The following is a 22,834-nucleotide window of genomic DNA, read 5'->3' as shown; positions in this document are numbered from 1 at the left end:
AAGGAACCCAGCCACATCAGCTATCGCCAAAATTAACCGGGTAATTTAATTTTCTATGTGAGAACGTTCGTGCGGATTCCTTTAAAATTTTTTAAGGAATTTGCTTTGCGCTATGGAGAAAATTCACTGAAATTTGCACAAAAATCCGCACGACCCTTTTCATGTATAAAATTAAATTGTTCAATTAAATTTGGCAGTAGCTGATGTGGCTGGATTCCTTTCTATTAAACGCGGTCCATTTAGAAGTTTCAAGGATAATTCCAATTTTATTGGGAGAAATTTGGCAACATCGGAGGACTCATAAGGGGTTTTCCTTAGCGTAGCTATGAAGGTAAAGTTGCTTATTCCGCGCGTCCATAATTGCACCGATACTCCCATTGTGAAACTGGAGAGGAGTTTCTACGTATGTTTTCACCCATTCTGCGTTCCAATAATTTTCCGTGCCGTTCCCGGAACTGCGGTTTTTAATTAATTCTCTTGTTATATGACACTTGAAATAAGCATATTCATCAGTGGGTTTACGACTTTTATGCGTTCGCGCTTGATATTTCAATCCGTTCGGATGATTGCGAGCTTTTGTTTTCGTTTTATAACCGCACACCCAAAGCCCGTCAGTGGCTATGATTTTATCTAAAAATAAAAATAAAATGCTGAGCACTGCATTAATTAAGCCTATTACAAGCATGAGTGCAGACACCAACTTCAACCCCGATGAAGAACATCCAACCATAGCAACTACGCCCTATTTGGCCGGGAAAAAAAATGAAAGCGGTGACTGCATTGCTGATCATAAATAACCTCCAGGCAGTAGAGTCAAATCAGGTCATTTTCAGAACGTTCAGGAATTCTTAATTTTCGGGCCACCTTCTCTTGGTAATGCCATTTATATTATTCAACTCTCATAAACGATTTATTTACACAAAATACGATTGGGCATTAGGATACGTCGGATTCACTATCGCTATACAGGGTGTTTCAGACCACCCGTACCAGGCCTTTTTCTCGGTTGGTTTAGGTCGTACGAAGTCGGAGACCGCGGGGTTGAATAGGGAAATGACCCCAAGGAATCCGAATTTTGTGGTCCCGAAACCCCCCACCACCCCCCTTGGGGGGTAAAGGGGGGGTCACGATGCTAAAAGTCACGGTTTCCGACCGAATTGCGGATCGATCGCATCAGAATTGAAAAGCACGGAAAATTTCACGTGGAATTGACCCCTAAAAATCCAAAATCGGACCATCCAAGGCCCAAAAATGATCCCCTAAAGAGGGGGACAGTACCCCCCTCCATAATTTCTCTTTGGTCTCAAAATTGACGTAAATTCTCCAGAAAAAGACGGTTTCCCAGGTAATCGACCTCGAGAAATCCAAATTTCGTGGTCCCGAAGCTCCACTAGCCCCCCTTGGGAAGTAAACGGGGGGGGGACCCAATTTTAAAAATCGGGGCTCCTTTCCGAATCGCAAATTGATTGCATCCAAATTGAGGAGCAGAACACATTTACATCTTAAGTGACTCCTAAGAGTTCTAATAGACCCACTGAACGGCAGAAAGTAACTCCCTGAGGAGGGGGGCTTCGCCCCCGCCAAAAATTTCTCAAGATTCCTCAATGGTCGCAAAATTGACGTCGATTCTCCAGAAAAAGACGGTCTCCCATGTAATCGACCCCGAGGAGCTCAGGGAACATGACATTTAGAGTCCTCGGGGTCGATTACATGGGAGACCGTCTTTTTCTGGAGAATCGAAGTCAATTTTGCGACCAAAGAGGAATCCTGAGAAATTTTTGGCGGGGGCGAAGCCCCCCTCCTCAGGGAGTTACTTTCTGCCGTTCAGTGGGTCTATTAGAACTCTTAGGAGTCACTTAAGATGTAAATGTGTTCTGCTCCTCAATTTGGATGCAATCAATTTGCGATTTGGAAAGGAGCCCCGATTTTTAAAATTGGGCCCCCCCCGTTTATCCCCCAAGGGGGGCTGGAGGAGCTTCGGGACCACGAAATTTGGATTTCTCGAGGTCGATTACCTGGGAAACCGTCTTTTTCTGGAGAATTTACGTCAATTTTGAGACCAAAGAGAAATTATGGAGGGGGGTACTGTCCCCCTCTTTAGGGGATCATTTTTGGGCCTTGGATGGTCCGATTTTGGATTTTTAGGGGTCAATTCCACGTGAAATTTTCCGTGCTTTTCAATTCTGATGCGATCGATCCGCAATTCGGTCGGAAACCGTGACTTTTAGCATCGTGACCCCCCCTTTACCCCCCAAGGGGGGTGGGGGGGTTTCGGGACCACAAAATTCGGATTCCTTGGGGTCATTTCCCTATTCAACCCCGCGGTCTCCGACTTCGTACGACCTAAACCAACCGAGAAAAAGGCCTGGTACGGGTGGTCTGAAACACCCTGTATAGAAAATTAAGCATGAAGATGGATGCTCTTCTATATCGCGATCTAAAATCCCGTAAACTGGCGTGGACTTTACTAGATTTGCTGAAGACCATAGTGGCAGTTAATAAAAAAAAATAATCGTACTTGAAATATCGACGTTTTAACATTTTTAGCACACTTAGGATAGATGAGCTCTCTTCATGGGTGGAAGAAAACTTGTGAGGTATATCAAACGCGGGTTGCCAGATGTAAAACTTCTATCATTACTGATTGCATGATAAGCAATTCAACTATCCGGCACCTCTCTTGCCATATCAAGTACCTAAAGTAAAATTATTGTTACGATCCAGTTCCTACTCAGAGCTTCAGATAAAAAGTCATTGGTCTGGTGCTTTCTTCCTAACTCACATTTCAGTATAAATCCATATTTTGGCGTAAGTCTACTAATGGTAAAATATAATCCACCTTCTTTCAAAGAACACACTTTACAACACAGCCAAAATTGAGACATTTATGCCAACGATTAAGGATAAAGTTACGACCTCCCCACAAGTCCACGTATCCTTCCAAAAATCCTACGTGTGCGAGTTACTGTAAGTTTGAAGTCCTGCACTTACTGCTGACTAACTGAGCACGATTGAGAAGTCTACAAATTTTATCTTCAATCCGCGTGTGATACTCAAAACAAAACTGACCTACATCTGAATGTGTAACATGCGTTTCTCCATATGTAACCGAACATTCAGCCAGATGTGCTACGCGCGAATAGCCGCATGCAACCCGCTAAAAAAAGGAATTAAAACGTGTCAAAGTGTCAGTTAGCTCGTGGTCATAAAAAAAATGTATGTCACGAGAGGTAATCGTCCCCCTCCCCGCTTTCTGGCATGTCAATGTAGGGGGGGGGGGGGGCGATCAAGAAACGCGCCAAAGAAGACCTGGGCTTAAGTACCTGCACAGGAAGAGTATTGCCATGTCTGTGCCGCTCTCTGATTGGTTCGTCGGTTTTAGGATGTTTAAGATCCCTCCAGTAAAAATAAAACATGATGATAATGATATTTAAATGATCTTCAGAGGTATAGAAATATTTTCAAGGATCATGACGACAGTGCTGGCAGATATTGATTGATGTGATCCGATCCTGTTTCTTTACTTGAAATTTATGAGTCAGAATGACGGAGTTTTCAGATGAAAAAACAAGAATGAGCCCTACAACAATCTTGAAAAACCGTCGCGATGTCTACTGAAGGTATTTTCGTGCTTTGGATGAATATTTTAACAACTCAGGAAACAGGAGAATTCAGACTGTCGATATGTTTTTGCCGTGATTTTTGAACCATCCTCCACAAAAACTGTTCATTTTGCTCCAGCAATATTTCGTAACAGACCTACTTTTGGCAAAAATATCCATCAAAGTGTGTTTGGCTGTTTGGGACTCATTTGAAAATTTGGAGATACCTATTCTTACCACATATAACACTCTATTAGCATCTAGTGTGTTTATATTATGTTCTAAGGGCTGCATGAAAGCCTAATATTTGCAGGCTAGTCTCATCAATTCTGCACTAAAACGATTAGAGGCAATACTCTCTTTATAGAGGCACTCTGAGTCGGACGTCTGCACTCTGAGTTGTAAAAGTGCGAAGTTTCGCCGGGAATTTCAAGGCCGCGCACTCATGCGTCGCGCTTCCGGCCAGAACCGCGCAGTTGCAGGCGGAACTCCGTGTAGATATGCGCTTCTTGTTTAGCACGGCAGAAGTTGCCCGAATTAATGATTACATCATGCAAGAGGCTCTTGTGCTGCGGGGGCAAAGCACTGTCTAAACATTTGAATGACTTAGTTCAAACAGTGTAAGTGCTGGATGTATCTGGAGGCTCTTGGGCGATTCTTTCAATCGTTCACGGTTTCAGAGTGGCCCTTGTCCGAGTTATGCATGGACATCTGGTTTGTGTTGAGCCCCGTGATTGCTCCGCGATGGGGCGATGAAACTTAGACGTTTGACGGTTGCCCATCTTCTCCCTAACCCTCTGCATTCCTTCTTCAAAAAACGTGTAGCGAAACTCATCCGAGCGATGACCTACACTGCCGTGCTAAAGAATAAACGTCATGTGAGCCTACAGACGTTGTCATATTTCCTTAAATAGAAGACGAATTTTCGGGGAAAATTGTGAATATGTTTCTTCCAATTTTCCGGTCAGTTCCGTTCGCAATTCAATTTAAAATATATTAAAATTTCGAGGAAAAATAAGCATAACTTCCCTCAAAAATGCATGTTTTATTCGAGGAAATTTGGCGACTCTCGAATGTACATGCGATGTTTTTTCTTGACGCGGCAGCACACAGTACTGATCAGCGAAATGAGTCTGTTGCACGAAAGAGATACGGACACGTGACTTGATTGTTTTAAGTAAAACCTCACAAATATATCGAAAGGAACACCAGAAAAATTTAGAAAAAAACAAAAAATCGAAAAAAAAACGAATTGACAGCAATTCGACAACACCCAGTAATTAGGATTGCTTCCTTCCTTCGAAATTCAATCCAGTTGATATTTTGGCGGTAAAAAACCGCAGATGGAAGTTCGGTCACACAGTTTCTAAAGTTTGCGTTGAGCGACGCTCCACTTCTAAATTTCACCCTTAAAAGCGTCGTTTTCTCGGAACAAAAGTTGAAGCAAAGTGGCTCCTGCCTGTAAAACTCAATTTAATTAATGAACATGTTCTTTTGAATTACGTCCATCGGATTCTAGAGAGTATGTATTTAGCGCTCCCTGCATGGATAAACGAAAGTTTGAAAACTTAAAAGGCTCCCTTCCCGGTCGTATCACCTGCTTCCTTCGGGCATAAATTTTCCCGTACAACTCGATGCGGTTGAAACAAGAATTTAAAATTAGGAGGTTTTACAGAGCAGTAATTCAACCCTCCATCATACCACAAACAGAGGGAGGGGAACTGAACACCGTATCTTGTGATGCATGAAAGGAGGAAACTAAGAGCAAGAAGTTATGCACTATTCTGGCCTATTCTGTATTCGTGCGCCGAGACAGAATTGTCATTCTTTAAAGCTTTTTTTTTAAAGAAAAAACATGCTTGGGGGATGGTGTCTCGATCCCATCTTGCAACAATGCATTGTAATACCTTCAACGTTAAGGCAAATCAAGATGCATTATACATGTAGTAGTATTGGCTGTTGGATTTGTGCTAAAAAAATTAAAATAAAACCGTTAAAACGCCAAAATTCATCCGAACATCTTAATCCACAAAATTACAGACAAAGGGTTAATAAAGTATCTAACAAAATAGTCATTAATTTAATTAGCTGGATATTTCATCTCTTCCTTTTTTATTGAATGATATTAGTGTGCCAACAGGCACTTTAAATCTAAATCGTACATTTCAAAAGGTTCTTTATGGTGTTTTCCCTTGAAAGTTTACATATTTTCCCCTTTTTTTTCATTTTCAAGTGTTTGTGCCACTCTGGCAATTGATCTTGGCTATCTCGCGATGGAATGAGAGGGGATGGGCGACTTGTAAGGGGGAGGAAAGGGGGCAGAGAGGAGATAGGGTGTTAATTAATCGTCCTGACCTTCCTCGATAGTTGTGATCTGTTTCCGGTGTTTCCGTTGTGGTGACACTCAATTAGTCTTCGTCTGCCAGCGTCAATTTTACGACTTTCGACTCATCAACCGCTCAGCCAGTGATTCCTTGAATAATTCAACCACCTCTCTGTTTTATTCAGTGTCTCGCAAAGTATCCATTACAAACCGCGAGCAAGAACATTAGAGGTATAGGCGTGTCCGATTCAAGGGCACAAGTCACTGGCGAAAGTTTGGCAGTGAGTTTCCAGCGTATACACTTGGTTGAGGTGGATTCTTAAAATTTTGGAGGAAGACTCGATAGTCAAAGATCAATCGATAATTTCTGGATATTGGAACCTTTTTTAAAAATTGCCAAACATACCAAAAAAAAAAAAAAAAGCTAGGTTACATTCTTCCTGGTGTTATGAAAATGCAGATTTGCGTTTATTCATTTACTTTTTTATTTATTAATTTCTTTTCGCCTCGTTTCCAGGGTAAATTGATTGATTTTGTGTGATTTTCTCTGTTGGCAGCCCTCACGGACGCACATCACATGCCTGCAGTTTGAACAAGATGGTGACGTAGTAACTGCTGACAATGACGGGTTCATCACAATCTATTCAGTCGACAGCGAAGGCGCCTATTTTGTCCGCTTAGAATTTGAGGTAAGTTCATCACCGTTTACACTACTCATCGAAAAATGTATGAAAAACCCACGGGTGGAATTAATGATTTAATATACTAAGAAAATATAGAAAATCCCCAATCTTTCTTAATGAGCAAGGCAATGAACTGTCACGTATGACGTACCGTGCTAGTTTAGAAACGTTCGATTTCTCACGGCGCTGATGAGCAACTATTCGACCTCGCCTGTCGGTTGGTGGTATCTTACTTTTTGAAGGCGCACCAGTGTCGCGCCGGTGGAACAGGGCAACAGCACTTCCAGGACCAGACCACCCTCTGTTTCGTAGTGCGTATGATAAGCAGTATATATGTTGTTCGCGTGAATTTTGCAACTTTGGAATGGAGAAGAACGAAGAACCCTTCGTCTGGGAAGCTACGGATATTTGTGATACTTGAAATAGGGGAGACCTCGCCTCGCCAGTTACTTCCTCTGCAGCAGTAGCGATTCTTGAAAATTGGCATACATGTTTTAACTCGTCTTAAATCTATTCTCAACGATCGAACTGGGTAAGACACGCTGTCTCGCCCATGTAATCGATATTTATGATGAACTTAAACGGAGGAGAAACCTTGTTGCCGATTTTGAAAAATCTCCACAACTCATACTCCATTTTAATATCGGAGATCTATGTTCCTCATCGTTCATTTCATATTGCCCTGAAAATTTGAAAGCGCGGCAAGACACTTTTCATCAATTACGAGAACACGTAGCACTTTACTGCCGTGCTACGGAAGAACGTCGTATGGATATTCGAGGGTTGCCAAATTTCCTTCGATAAAACATATATTTTTGACGAAATTTATGCACATTTTTCTTTGAAATTTTCAGATGTTTTAGAGTAAATTGCGTACAAAATTGTCTGGAAAATTGGAAGAAAAATATTCACAAATTTTCCCGAAAATTCGTGATTTACCAACGGAAATTTGGCAACGCCTGGAGGTTCATACGGCGTTCTTCCTTAGCACGGCAGTATACGGGGACGCGGGATGTTTTTCGTCGTGCCAAAATTGAAAGCGCCGCGCGCCGAACCAGGTCTCCGATGCAAAACGAGAATGAATATTTATGGGGGGCCATTCCACGCTGTACGCGGGAGCATAACAGAACGGGGGAGGAACCGCTTCATGATCCCTGACGCTGTCGTAAGCAAGCCGTTAAGGGCAGTCATTTCTTAAAACCGGAAAACACCGCGCTGCGCTTATGTGGATGAGAATGAGTGACAGCGCGCCCCGAATCGTTGCCAAGTGTTCGAATTTTTGAAAAGTAGGGCGGGTTTGTCAAAGAAAGATCCTCAGCTATGGCACAATTCATTCCGGCCCCAATGAGTGTATCAATTATAAAAGTTGTAGAACACTGCCGTGCTAAGGAAAAACGCCGTATGAACATTCGAGAGTTGCCAAATTTCCTCCGATAAAATGTTTATTTTTGAAGAGAGTTAAAGACATTTTTTCTGGAAATTTTCAGATAATTTTCTCTGAAAATGTCGAAGAAAAAGTTCACAGATTTCCCTGAAAATTCATGTTCTATCGAGGGAAATTTGGCAACGTTAGAATTCTCATGCGTCGGTTCCCTTTTGCAAAATAAGTTACAATTATTTTTCAGAATTTTAATTTTTCATAGAGATAATTTTTCTCGTTTTTTTATTACAGGCACACAATAAAGGGATCAGTTCAATTATCATGCTCTCAGAGGGCACACTACTATCTGGCGGAGAGAAGGACCGAAAAATAGTGGCGTGGGACTCATTGCAGAACTACAAGAAAATTACAGAGACCAAGGTAACATTTTTTGACCAATGAAGGCAAGAAATGATGGCAGAGGTGCACCTCTGCCCTCTTCCCATTGTACCATATTCTTTGCCTCCCTCTGGCGATGTGCCATTTTCCTACCCTTGTTTGGCCCGGTTCTAATGCACTGTACAGCTGCCTCACCCGAATTTCGCCCCTCCCTCCATTCTCCAGAATCGTCTCCGCGTCCGAGTGGCTCAACGTCATCGTAAATCTGCGGAAATGAAGTATATATTTATTATATTTGGACGTAGTTCTACCAAACAGACCTATATGCAAGTGAGAAATATGGGGTGTGCTCCTTAGTTCTCTTTGCGTAAGAGTGAATGAGAATAATAAAGCGCCAGTGACGTCAGCGGCAATGAAGGAGCCGGAGCGCGGTGGGGAGATGGTCGTCGCCACGCTTTAACTCATGAGCCCTGTCCACAAGGTTCTGTTGCCATCCTCGTGGCTCATGAGTTCCTCATTCAGTTGGCACATAGGTCTGTTTGATAGAATGCAATATCCCGCTTTTCCGATTCTTTAAAAGGAACCACGCCCACTTTTACATTGCTTCTTATGCAGATTTCTAGAGCACACCCCATATTTCTCACCTGCACATAGGTCTCTTTGGTAGAAATACGTCCATTTATGAGGGTTAACTTCTCCCCGCCAAAATTATACCTTCAAGTGACCGTGCGCGGATTACGGGCCATAGTTCACGGAGACAAAAGTTCCGGTAGAGCCATATTTGTCAAGTTGGGTCAAAAATCAAGGGTGTGTTTTCACCTAAAAAATCCTTATATAATGCTAGTTTAAGGGAAGAAGGGGGTCAAACTGAGCATTGCTTTTTCTTTTTGTAGAAGGAGCGTACCTTGGCTACAGCTGTGTTTGAAGAGGTGGGACATTCCCGTATATTTTAAGGATAAATATTTTATGAGCGGTCCCTAACAATAATCAAGGGGCTTGGAGGACAAGGCACATGCAGTTTTTGCTATTTCGAGAAATACGTGTTTGAAGTTTCGAAATTACATGGATCCTTATGGCGGAAAGAAAGTTCAAACTGACTTTCTTATGCTGAAAAATTGGAATTCGGGAGCGAATTTTTCACAAAATATGCAATAAGATTAGTTTTACTTGAAATCATTAATATCTCAATTTTTTCAAAAACTGCACTTATGCGCCGTGTGTTCCAAACCCCTTAATTCTCTGAGCACGGCAAAAATCAGTGGAGCTTCAATTCCAGTTGTTAACGCTGGGTCTTTATGTATTCGCGTGGGAAGGGCGCTAAGGACTGTAGGTTCTCTGTGAACTCGCCGCGTCGGCGGTAGTAAATCAAATTGGTGGACGTTGAAAGTGAGCATTTTTCCATATTTTCTTTTCATTTTTAATGAGTTGTTGAATCTGAGGCGTTAATTACCCAGTTGAATTGGGACGGGGGCAAGTCAGCCACCCGCCGCCGTCTCATTCTGCTACAATTACGCTCGAACCCTGCAAAATGGGAAAAGTTGCCGGAATGAAAAATGAGGTTCGGCCCTCGCTGAGTAAGTCCCCGTGCCCGCAGCTTTCCTCCTTCTGCTTTATTATAAAAGTTGGAGGATTAAAAAGTGCTCGAGCGTTTTCACGACTCGGTTCTCCGAACTTATTTTTAAAATCTTGGTCCGCGATGAATCTTTAAACATTTTCGCAACTTCCTCCACGGATTTCAATTCGACACCGGATTTCTCATTTTGCGACGGGTATCAATTTTAATGTGAAGCGCTTAAGCCCTTTCCTCGGCCTCCTTTTTTTAACCTGCTGTGTATCGTGCATATAATTAAGGCCAAATTTCCTCGTAGATCGTTTTTTTTTTCTGCTGTAAAAGCGTACCTCCATTTCCCTACGAGCCCTGCCGAGGAAAGGGTTATGCGGAGAGCAGGGCTCACGTGAAAATTGAAAAACTCCCTTACGTTAAAGGGGCAACGAGATAAAGGAGGCGTGAGATGAAGCTGCACTGGACTCCAGTATTCTGGAGAAAAAAGTTTAAGTAATTACAGGCAGGAGCGAGGGCGTAGCAAAATCAAAAAGTGCGTGGGCTGAAGCCTGATTACTTTTATTTTTTTCTTTCTTTTACCTTCACACATTTTTTCTATCTTCCAAAAAGCTACTGCTTGTAAGCCGCCTATAAATGCTTTCCTTTCATTGACTTAACATCTGAAGGAAAGAGCGGGGCTTTAGCCCTTTAGGACCTCTTGTGACAAGGCGCCCTTAAGGACCAACAGTAGAAATTCTCAATTCATTGTCACTCCATATTAAAGTTCATAGTTCATAAGGAAAACAGAAGAAACCAATAAACAGGAAAACAATTTTATTTAAAAAAAAAAGTCGACAAAAAAAAACCTTAACATGTATGTGAACAAATTACAGCGACAAATTTTAAGTGTTTTTGTGTTGAATTTTTTAGTATATATTGTGAATTCACCTATTATTGTTACCAGTGCAAAGGTATGTTTATAACACAGGAATGTGTATTTTTCAGTTACCGGAGACCGCTGGCGGTATCCGAACAATTTATCCTCAGCGCCCTGGCCGAAATGACGGCAATATTTACGTTGGAACAATCAAAAATCATATCTTCGAAGGATCGCTACAGAGGCGGTTCAATCAGGTTGGTTTAATTTTTTCACAATTTGCAAACATCACAACAAAAATGAATTTTTCCTCTCGGGAATTTCCTTGAATTAAAAACAGACTGTTTTATTCTTCTCCTTTTTAATTGTAAGTAAAATCCATGAATTTTACACTTGAATAAAATGAGAATAAAGCAAAACTGAATTTGCCATTAAAAACAAAACATACGTAGGAATAAAATGCGATACTCACTTTAACAAAGAGGGAGGAATCATGTTTGGAACGAGTGGGTATCCCATCCGCGATAATTTTGCCTTCCACAAATTTGCAGTCAAAAAACGAAACTGTATTCAACTGGCTTTTAGACAGTTATTACACTTCGCTGTCTCGTTCATGAGAATTTGGAGGGTTTGAACTTTCTAAGTAAAAGAGAGACTTTTTAATTTCTTTCAGATCGTGTTTGGGCACAGTCGGCAGCTTCTGGGATTGGCAGTGCACCCTGATGACGAGCTTTTCGCCACGGCTGGAACCGACAAAGCCATCGCCCTCTGGAGGCGACACAAATTCCTCTGGACTACTCAGGTCAGATTCTTTAACGCTCTGATAGCACAAAGATGCAAAAATATCCTAAAACATCTCTGAAAACAATAAAGTGTTTCGGAGAGTTTTTCTAAAAAATCGAAAAAATAAAACATTTCCAAGAAGACTTTGGAACGTTTAAAAGAGAAATATAGATCGCATCTGGCAGATAGGAACAAACGCGATTACAGTATTGTAAAAATTGTGCATCTTCATTTTAATCTAAAAAATACCTTGCGGAGAAATTAATTTTCAATTTTCTATAAAAAAAATTATCAATTTTAAATAAAAACGATTGTGTAAACGTTCATTACTGAAGATATTTGTGGCATTTTTCAAAACAAAGAAGTTGCGCGATTTTAAAAACACTGTAATCAAATTTGTTCCCATCTGTTACATGAAGTTCATCGGTCGGCCTCAAAATCACTACTAACTCTTTTCTCCTGATAACTTGACCGAGCCCAATAATGAAACGTAAACTGATCTAATCGCATTTCAGCGTTGCAAATAAGTTCTTTTTGCAATTTCATTATTTACTCAGGAACAGCTACAAATTTTCTTCTAACATCTTTTGTGAGTTTTCTCGTTAATTTTAAAAAAAAATGTCTTAAAATATTCAATGATTTTGGAATGTTGCAGTGCAATCTAATCAGCCCCACGACGTGCTCTAATATTTTTTATATGAGAACGGAACCGAATTTGAAAACACGTCAACTCTCTTTGTTTTCCACATGCTAAATCGTCGCTCCTTTGACGTAAGGGCGTATCTCTACTTCCACATGGACCCCGCAAAGCATATAGATGTACGGAGAACAAGGCTCACGTTGAAATTTAGATACACCCTTACGTCAAAGGAGTGTCAAAATGCGATCTAGTGATGGTGGCATTATGCGTTTTCTATATATTTAAAAAAAAAACAATTCTCGCATTTATAATCATTTTTATGTTTAAAATGTAAAATACGAGCATTACTTCTTCATTAATGACTTAATTTTGGAAGATTTCGATAAGTTTAACGTGTAATGTGCTAAATTTTGAGCTTGAGAGACGTCTCACCACGGTGTCTATTAAAACGGGCTGACGAAAAATCAGTACTTTTACAGTACTTTTTCAGTACATTCCCAAGAAATTCAGTACCTCCTCAACGGAAAAAGTCAGTACTTTTTCAGTACCCTCATTCGACGAAATTCGAAAAAATTCTAAAATTTGAATATCTCGCTCAAATTGCGACAAAAATGACTAGAAAATGAAAAAAAAATCCGGACTTTCTTCCGGAATTTCCGCACTTTTTCGCGCGGTACTTCCGGATCGCTCTTAAAAAATCAGTTCTATTTCCAGACTTTCCGGAAATTCCGGACTTGTAGACACCCTGATCACCCTGTCTTGTGTCACGTGACATAGAAAATCTCAGAATACATATGATGTTGGTTTTTGGTTTAGGTTGCGTTCGAGTGCGTGTCACTCAGCTTCCATCCATTTGGGGTGGCGCTGGCTGTGGGTTCGACAGAGGGTCACCTCCTCATCATGTCTGCAGAGAATGGAGCCACCGTCTCCACTGTCAGGGTCTGCGGCTCGCCACTCAATTGCTTGGGATACAATCCTGGTAAGCATCGTGATTCTACGAGGTTGACTTCCGGCCATGGTATCGCTAGTGCCAATTGAGTGTCAATCTCATAAGACTAATGTAAAATGAAAACAGTTAACCGTGGCTGATATAAACACAACAGAGAATTGAAATTTTGAATACATGATCAAAATTACTCAAATTTCAGGAGACGAGTAAAGTTAAGTGTGTATTTTGATCCTGGTGCTACCATGGTGTTTGTGATAACCGTATTAAGCGCTCAGCCTATAGGCAGCGCTTTTTGATTTCGACTTGCCTCTAGAATACTAGTATACTAGTGCTAATTCGTTTAAATGGCGCACCAGCTCATCGATGTGTAGGCTTTTTGGGGGGGTCCATTTTTAAAATAAATAAAGCTGTGAAAACTGTACTTTATGCTTTTAACGTAATGCGCAGGTAGTTTCGATCGTTTGTCTATAAGAAAATTTCTTAGCGGTAGAGTAATTCTTATCGAAATTGATCGTTGAACTCAAATGAAGCCTAAAAAAAACGCGCCTGATGAGCTCAACGGTGAGCTCATTTTCGGGAAACAAAAAAAATACGCGTTTACGGTTTCCTTGGTAACCTTTGTTTGCTATCAGCTGATGTTTTATTTCCATTTCCCAGCCAAGTCGACGGAGTTTATACTTCCTTTCTTCACTAAATACATTGACTAACACCTGAGCGCTTTTCTGATAAGAACTTTCCCGCTTGTTTTATGTTTTTTTAAAACAAATATAAATTTAGATGACGGATATGTTTTCTTATACTTTTTGTAGAAAAACAAAAATTTGTTCTACTACTAGGGATATTGCGCATGGTTTTTGTTTCAGCCGGCGACATGATAGCCATCGGTTCCCAAAATGGAAGCGTCTACTTGTTCCGAGTGAGCCGGGATGGGTACACATACAAGAAGTCCAATAAAATTCGGGGCGGGCACCCGTTGATTCATTTGGACTGGAGCTCGGACGGAAATCACCTTCAAACCGTGACCGCCGATTACGATCTAGTCTTTTGTAAGTATGATATTTCTTACCGACCAATAGAGTAAGGTTATTTCAACCAAACGCCAAATGGGCGGCTTTAATCAAAATCAACCTGAGTGCATTTCACGTTGCCTGATTCTGAACTTCACTATGCGCCATGCATTAGAGTCATAGAGTACATAGAGTCGTAATGTAAGTGGGAGAGCTGGCGCCATGTTCTGCTCGACGAGTTCCGAGAGCCCGGTGTGCGGGATCACTTTTTCAATACACATTCGATCCAAAATGGCGGTGTGGAATATGGCCGCATCCCGGTCCCCGTGTATTGCAAACAATCAGGGCCGGATAGAAGCTTAAAAGCCCGGGCGGCTGGAAGTCGGCAGGGCATCTTGAAAAAGTTGACCTGTAAATGTCGTTTTGCGCCGTGGTCACGGGAGAGTCACCAAAATCAGTGAAAATTTCCCCAACCGAATTTCCGCGAAAGCATTGCGGATGTCGGCCCAGCAATTCGCGACCGTTGGAATTTCGCAATTTGCGATCCGCTCAGGGCCGGATTTACCTTCTTGTCACCCATCGGCCGTCTGTATTTTGCCGCCCCCTTCTCATTCGTTCTGGAACATCAATAAAAACTATCAAGTGAACGTGCCGGAGGAGGAGGGGTGCATAAAGACGGCGTCTCATGCATTAAGACTCGTTTACTAGTGTCGGAAACATTTTATGCGAAAGCCCTGTCAACACAACTAGCAAAAGTTCAAGGAACTTTGCGCGAAAGTTAAGTTCCGTAAACCTATCTCTGTGTGGTCAAGGCCTTCCATTCATGAGGAATGAACGAGAAAATTATGAAAGAACAAACATAAATGTGGTTTAATAATTTTAACTTCCGCCGCCGCGCCGCGCCGCGCCGACCGCTCTGTGTTTGACGCAATGCGCGAAGTATTCATGCAGCCTTGTAGGCGCTATGCGTTTCACGCTGACGGCACTGTATTTGACGCAATGCGTGAAGTATTCATGCAGTCTTGTAGGCGCTAATATGTGTTACATGCCAACCGCCGCGCCGCACCGAGGGCACTCCTTTTCATCTCAAGTCCTCGTCATTATTGCTCTCTGCACCGCGCCACTCTAGGCGAAATTGCGTCTTTGGTTTCTCTCTTAACTCGACTAATTAAAGGTGCTGTCTTTTGAGTCACCGAAAGACGAGAAAATTAGAAATTTATATACTCTCAGAAAATGGGAGATTATTTCGCCTTTTCTCGATTGTAATTTTTTTTCTGAATCCGATTTTTTTCTCAGCCTATATTTAAAAAATTGCAAAATTTACCGCCATGGGCCGTGGCCCATGCGGCCACCCGCTAGATCCAGCCCTGGATCCGCTTTAAGAGCTATCCGTGATTAGAGTTTTTATCGGAAACCATGCCAAAAAAACACTGAAAATAAAAACGGATTTTTTTGTCAACATCTGAAAATTCGGGGAATTTTTGAATCCAAGAAAACTTGTCGCCTTTGACTAAATTAAAACTTAATTTTGACATAAAACTAACATTTATACATCTATTATCAAGAGAAAACCTCACCTTGAAAAAATACCTATAAAAGCCAAGATTATGATTAAAACTATTTTAATACTTCGATTGTGTCTCGCAAAAAGGAACCAAGAGTATTCCATTGTCGCTACGATTGTGCAACTTTTTTTACCTTGCAAACATAAACGATCATCTAAACTAGTTTCACCTCTACTCCCAATAAACTATGAATTCAAGACGAAAATTGCCGTCGTAAAAGTGTACTTTTTGCAAAGAATGCACCTCGGTTGTTGTACCAAAGTTGCACAATCCCAGCAACATTGAAATGCTCTTTGTTCCTTTTTGCAAAATGCAATCCAATTGGTTGTTGCTGCAAAAAAATAGTTTCCCGCAACCTCCTATACAATGCTCAAGTGACCACATAAGTTGGCCCGAGCACAAATTGTACGGGAAGAAAGGCTTTCCCCTTCCTGGTTTTTCACTTAATACCCGCCCGGGTTCCGCATATCTTCCGTTTCTCCTCGTCGCAGCTTCCATCAAATCGCAATTGCCCGGAAACTACGACCGCACATCTTATCTGATAAAATCGTTCGCCCTTTAGACCGATTCTGGGGGATTAGGCTAGACTAGTCGATGAGTCCACTGTTGGTCTAATTTCATTATGTGAATGCAGAAGAAAAAAGGGGTAAAAGAAAACACTAATGCGTGAGCAATTTTCAAGGACAATTTTTTAATTTCTCCTACGATTTTAAATATATTATAACGCAGAATATCCAAAATCTAAGCTTCGATTCGGATTCCTCGTGAAAATTTGATGCGATTTCATACATCATTTGTTAGAATAGCGTGAAGAAAAGAGGTTTAATGAGGTAAAAAAACAATAACGTGTGATCAATTTTCAAGGACAATTCTGTAATTTCTCCTACGATTTTAAATATATTAAAACGCAAAATATCCGAAACCTAAGCTCAGATTCGGATTCCTCGTGAAAAACTGATGCGATTTCATGCATCATTTGTTAGAATAGCGTGAAGGAAAGAGGTTTAATGACGTAAAAAAAAACACTAACGTGTGATCAATTTTCAAGGACAATTCTGTAATATCTCCTTTGATTTTAAATATATTAAAACGCGTAATATCCAAAATCTAAGCTCAGATTCTGATTCCTCGTGAACAACTGATGCGACTTTATGCATTATATGTTAGTATAGCGTGAGGGAAAGAGGTTTAATGAGGTAAAAAAACACTAACGTGTGATCAATGTTCAAGGACAATTCTGTAATTTCTCCTACGATTTCAAATAGATTAAAACGCGTAATATCCAAAATCTGAGCTCAGATTCGGATTCCTCGTGAAAAACTGATGCGACTTTATGCATTATATGTTAGTATAGCGTGAAGGAAAGAGGTTTAATGAGGTAAAAAAACACTAACGTGTGATCAATGTTCAAGGACAATTCTGTAATTTCTCCTACGATTTCAAATAGATTAAAACGCGTAATATCCAAAATCTGAGCTCAGATTCGGATTCCTCGTAAAAACTGATGCGATTTCATGCATCATTTGTTAGAATAGCGTGAAGGAAAGAGGTTTAACGACGTAAAAAAATACTGACGTGTGATCAATTTTCAAGGACAATTCTGTAATTTCTCCTACGATTTTAAATAGATTAAAACGCGTAATATCCAAAATCTGAACTCAGGTTCGGATTCCTCGTGAAAAATTAATGAGACTTCATGTATCATATGTTCGAATAGCGTGAAGGAAAAAGGTTTAACGACGCGTATAGATTCTGTCGTACTGCTCTTTTGAACTACGCCGCCGCCGCCTGTCGCCCGAGTGAAACTGAACGGGGGGGGGGGGGGGCGCCGCGCCGCGCCGGCCGGCGCTAAGCATTCGGTTTCGTCGCGAGGAATTCCTCACGATAAATTCTTTTTCTTCCTCCTCCGCTGACCCACTGAGCACTACCCATGTTGCCACGTTGCATTCATATGCTCGAATCAGTATGCCTTCGTTACGTCTCTTTCCTTCACGCTGTGCTCGGGTATGATACATGAAATTGTATCGATTTTTAACGAGGAATCCGAATCTGAGCTTCGATTTTGGGTATCACGCGTTTTAAGTTAAATTCTCCAAATTCGAAAATCTGAAATGACTGACGTGGCTTAAAATGCTATCTCGGCTCCTGTTCGATGGATTTTTCTGAAATTCGGTGTCAGGGTATGATACATGCAATTGTATCGATTTTTAACGAGGAATCCGAATCTGAGCTTCGATTTTGGGTATCACGCGTTTTAAGTTAAATTCTCCAAATTCGAAAATCTGAAATGACTGACGTGGCTTAAAATGCTATCTCGGCTCCTGTTCGATGGATTTTTCTGAAATTCGGTGTCAGGGTATGATACATGCAATTGCATCGATTTTCAACGAGGAATCCGAATCTGTGCTTCGATTTTGGGTATCATGCGTTTTAAATCAAAATCTGTCAAAATTAAAAAAAATCAAAATTCGAAAATCCGAAATGACTGAAGTGGCTTAAAATGCTATCTCGACTCCTGTTAGATGAATTTTTCTGAAATTCGCTGTCAGGAGGTATTTTTCGACGGGAAACTCGAATTTTTAGTCCATTTTTTTAAAATTCTCTAATCGAAGATGGCGGACGTGGGTTAAAATGCTATCTCGGTTTCTGTTTGTTCGAGTCATATGAAACGCGGTGTCGCAGGGTATTTTTCAACGGGAAACTCGAATATTTAGTCAATTTTTTAAAATTCTCTACTCCAAGTTGTTGGATGTGGCCTAAAATTCTATCTCGGTTTCTATTCGTTATAGAGCTTTGTGAACCGCGGGAGCAGGGGTACTTTTCGACGGGAAACTCGAATTTATAGTCAAGTTTTAAAAATTCTCAAATCCAAGATGGCGGACGTAGCCTAAAATGCTATGTCGGCTCCTGTTCGATGAATTTTTCTGAAACTCGGTGTCTGAGGGTATTTTTCGACGGTAAATTCGAATTTTTAGTCCATTTTTGAAAGTTCATTCCAAAATTGCGGACGTGGCCTAATATGCTATCTCAGTTTCTGTTTGTTCGAGTTCGGTGAAACTCGGTATCGCGTGGTTTTTTTCGACGGAAAACTCAAATTTCTAGTCAAATTTCCAAAATTCGTACAGTGGCGCCAGCTCTCCCACTTGCATTACGACTCTATGTACTCTATGATTAGAGTACCTTCATAGACAGAGTATGGCCATTTTTGTGCCGGTTTTTCATTGGTCGCATAAAAATAGGCTGACACGATCTTCTCACGGCCGTAAATAAACAAACAAGATGGCTGTTATCAGCAAGCAAGTTTGAGGTTGTGAACATCTCACATCCTCCTGTGCTAAAGGCGAAAAGCTATTTAATAGGGTTTGCATGTGTTTTTCATGTGTTATTCGTATATATGCTAGTTTAAATTGTTACTGCCGTATAATTGAAATTTTTGTCAAATTTTAGCCTCGTAGCAACGTTGCGGTGAGCCGCCATCTTGTTTGTTTATTTAAGGCCGTAAGTGCATCATAAAGCCTGAAAACTCGTTGACAAATCAAAAAGCGGCACAGTCTTCCTGTGGTAAAAAGATACGAATGGCCATACTCTGTCTATAAAGGTACTCTACCATGCATTAATAATCGCGCAATTATAATCTTTGCAATCGGTGAAAATTTAATCTTTATTCCCGTTTGTGACACTGTGAAGGCCTAAAATACGGGAACCAATCAGAGACGGATTCACATTTTCTTGACTCTCAGTATAAAGAGACTCTAGATGGCACTTCAAAATCTTAACCTGCCGGCCAAATGACTGCTTAAAATTTGGCTCACAATTAGAGCATCAGTCGGGATACTCAATCCACAACGCGTTTACCACCCTCGGTAGTTTCCTTATCGAGTCAAGCCAGGCAAATTTTCGTGATGGCGGACGGTTGCAGCTTCTAATGCTCTCTGGTGTTGTCTTTTCATTAGGCGCTTCTGTCAAGACGCTGCAAGGAGTCCGTCGGGGCGTCTCACAACAATATTTGTCGATTTAATTAAATCTCGGCGAGCCATCGAAATTATCGCGTAACGCAAACACAAAACGCTCCCTCTTTTTTTTCGCGGCGGAGCACGTCGGTTCAACACAAAGTCGGAAAGCCATGGTTCTGTACAGCTATGGAAAAACGACGCACAATCTCCCCGACGTTGCCAAGTTTTTCCTGGATAAATTACGGATATTTTTAAAAACCTGTCACTTTTATATTTAGATTTTTTGTCGAATTTTAACGAATGTTTTTATCCGAGATTTCTGAAAATGTCGAAAAAAATATTCAGGAATTTTCTCCGAAATGAGTGTTTGTTTCTAGCGGGATTTTGGCAACATTCGAATGTTCATACGGCGTTCTGCCTTAGCACGGTTGAATCCTGCCCGGTCTCAGTTATATGGCGGCGTTAATGAGTTCCACGGAGAAAGATAGCTCGTTCTTGGACGCATCATGCCGCGTGATAATGGTAACTGAGACTTACTGCCGTCCCAAGGAAAATGACCGTATGAACCTCAAGACGTTGTCAGATTTATTTAAAAAAGTGCGAATTTTTGGAACAATTTATAATTTTTTCCTTTAGTATTTTAAGCGTATATTATGTGTGATAAAATCCAGTATATCAGGAAATTTTAAAAGAAACTATTAGTAACGTTTCTGTAAAATACATATTTTACGGGAGAAAATTTGGCAACATTCAATAGTCCCTAGAACGCGGCTTTTTTCCTTAGCACAGCAGGACTGGGTGGCGACTTTGGTCTCACACAAATGCGCAGTTTGTCTCCTCGAATCGCTAGCTTTTCTCGGAAAATTAAGTTTTTCCCCTAATTAACCTCATCACCTTTGTAGCTGGACTGCGTGTCTTTTGTCCTTAAGAAAATTTTAAGAGACGTATTATGAGAGTAAAAAAATTGTCTCGCATTTTCCCATCAATAATAAAACCGGCAAAAATGTTAAATTTATCCATTTAAAACCTGCCGGTCATTCTTCATAGGCGTACATGTCTGAATATTCAAAAATGTAAGATATCAAGCACTTAAAAAATGTATCGTAAAGAATTAGCTACAAGTAAATATCCGGATAATAAGCCTAACTGCATCAGTGGCGTAGCGTGAATGATCGATTATCGATATTCCTCCACTTGAAGCTATGGTAAAGAATCGATTATCAAGGTGTTCGCTGCGAACATCCTATTTATCGATCCCATTCCATAGGTTTGAATGACAGATCAATCGATACATCGCTAAGCACGCCACGCCACTGAACTGCATATCGTGTTGCCAGTATTTCTTTTGTAACTTATTTTTTAAACAAATAACTAGACTGCGTAAAGTCTTTAAACTTTCTGCGACTTTATCCTAGTTTTACTAGATTCTGAGGAATATACTCAAAATTTTACATTTCAGAATTGCTAAGTTCTCTGTTTGAAAGATATTACATTAGAAAAAATTAGGTAATGTCTGATGTAGTCAAACTGATTTTGGTTGAATTCCTTTCACGAGCCCTGGCTGGCGTGGTGCTTGTCCTGAAATTATCACAGGCGTTTTGGCAAGAATGGTGCAAAAGTTAGATTTGTTAAATTGTTTATATTTTTGTGTAGCCAATTGACCGATGTTTCCACAATAATATAACTGCGCTGATGTTCGGAAATCGGCTTCTGGGTAGAAAATGTATAGAGACGAATAAAAGGAGCTACATACTGAAAATTTGCGAGAAAAAACTAAGAGTGGTGGCCTGAATTGTATGTAACACGGTGGTAAAAAAGTGCTGCGTTCACACTATGTTACGGAAAACAAGGCCAAAAATTTCGATTAGAGTAAACAATTTTGAGCTCTAATAATTGCCATTACAAGACTATTGAAAGTTTGTTTAGCTAAGCAGATGAAACCATATTTTAAAATTGTTTAACTTGGCATAGAAGAGCAGAAAGTTACGAATTACGACGGGACGCGCGGGACGGGTATCATTGATTTCTAAAAAAGTTTTAAATTAGCAGAATTTCTTTTAATAAACATTTACGAAATCCCACCAACGCTCGCAGCATAAAAGGTCGATAATGATAAATGTTGAAAGAAAACAGATTTACAGTCTTTCAAAGATGATTATTAAAGCGTGGTCTCGAGGTTTATCTTCTTTATCGGTTCACTTCGTCTACCGATCCATACGTCTCCGCTGAAAAAAATTAGCGTTATAAAACAATCCATGCGGACAAAGGTTCGGAAATGAAAATCCGAGTTAAAATAAACCCAATCGCGGATGGATGATTTACAGCGCTTTGTGCGGGGTATTGAGTGTCCCCTTAATGGGTCTCTGAGAGTAGCTGCTTCCCCTCCCAGGCGGACTACGGCACTGAAATGGGGAGGGGGTTGCGGTTACCCACGGAAAATTCCTCCCCTATAAATAATAAGTTTTGGTTATTTTAGCCTCGAGGGTACTTACAGCTGTGCGAAGGGACATAAGACTTTCTCTCCGTTTGAAAATTAGGCAGCCTTCAACTATGTGCGTGGCTTTGCCTGGAGCAACTTCACACGCCTTTTCAAGTAAATTCTTGGAAAAATTATCGATGAAAAAGGAAAATGATGGGACCGTTTAAAATTATAATGATGTTTTACTTTACTTTTCTTCTCATAACATTGATGCGTGATGTCAATATTTGCTCGTTACTTTCCGCATCCTATGTAGCTAAATTTATGGAAATTAATAGAACTTTTTTTATAAATTGAGATGATAAGGTAGGAAAAAGGAGCCATCGCGTTGAAAGTTTTTTTCTTTGCAAGAATGAGGAGTGTTTAGGTTCCTCAGCGCAAGGGAGCTAGATATTTTGGGAGAGGAGATGTTATTTTGTTCGTTGTCAGAATTTTCCAGAGAATTAAATGTAATAATTTAGCACGAAACCCCTTTCCACGGATTAAGTTTCTTTTCACTCAAAAGTAAGCACGAAGGAAGCTAGTTATTATTTGGCTTATTTTATTTAAATACCTGAAGAAAAAGACACGATCCAACTGACGAAAGACCAGGAGATAAAAATCATTTTCTGAGCAAATTCAATTTTCCTATCACTGGATGTGATAAAAAAAATGGCCTATGTTAAAATCAT

General features: G+C 40.5%; 1 protein-coding gene across 3 annotated transcripts in view; it reads left to right on the top strand.

Moving 5' to 3' along the window:
• The window catches only part of DCX-EMAP (Doublecortin-domain-containing echinoderm-microtubule-associated protein), a 126,025-nt gene that overhangs the window by 83,208 nt on the left and 19,983 nt on the right, over nucleotides 1-22,834 (top strand). For all 3 annotated transcript variants that reach the window (XM_019051721.2, XM_072298149.1, XM_072298148.1), the window contains 6 exons: nucleotides 6,483-6,614; nucleotides 8,281-8,409; nucleotides 10,916-11,044; nucleotides 11,461-11,589; nucleotides 13,027-13,189; nucleotides 14,023-14,205. In XM_019051721.2, the coding sequence (XP_018907266.2) occupies nucleotides 6,483-6,614; nucleotides 8,281-8,409; nucleotides 10,916-11,044; nucleotides 11,461-11,589; nucleotides 13,027-13,189; nucleotides 14,023-14,205 (865 nt within the window). The remainder of the gene's footprint in view (nucleotides 1-6,482; nucleotides 6,615-8,280; nucleotides 8,410-10,915; nucleotides 11,045-11,460; nucleotides 11,590-13,026; nucleotides 13,190-14,022; nucleotides 14,206-22,834) is intronic.

Source organism: Bemisia tabaci, chromosome 3 (assembly GCF_918797505.1).
Source record: "Bemisia tabaci chromosome 3, PGI_BMITA_v3".
In the NCBI taxonomy this organism is placed as follows: domain Eukaryota; kingdom Metazoa; phylum Arthropoda; class Insecta; order Hemiptera; family Aleyrodidae; genus Bemisia; species Bemisia tabaci.
The sequence above is the reverse complement of the archived record's forward strand: the minus strand, read 5'-3'. Positions and strand labels throughout refer to the sequence as shown.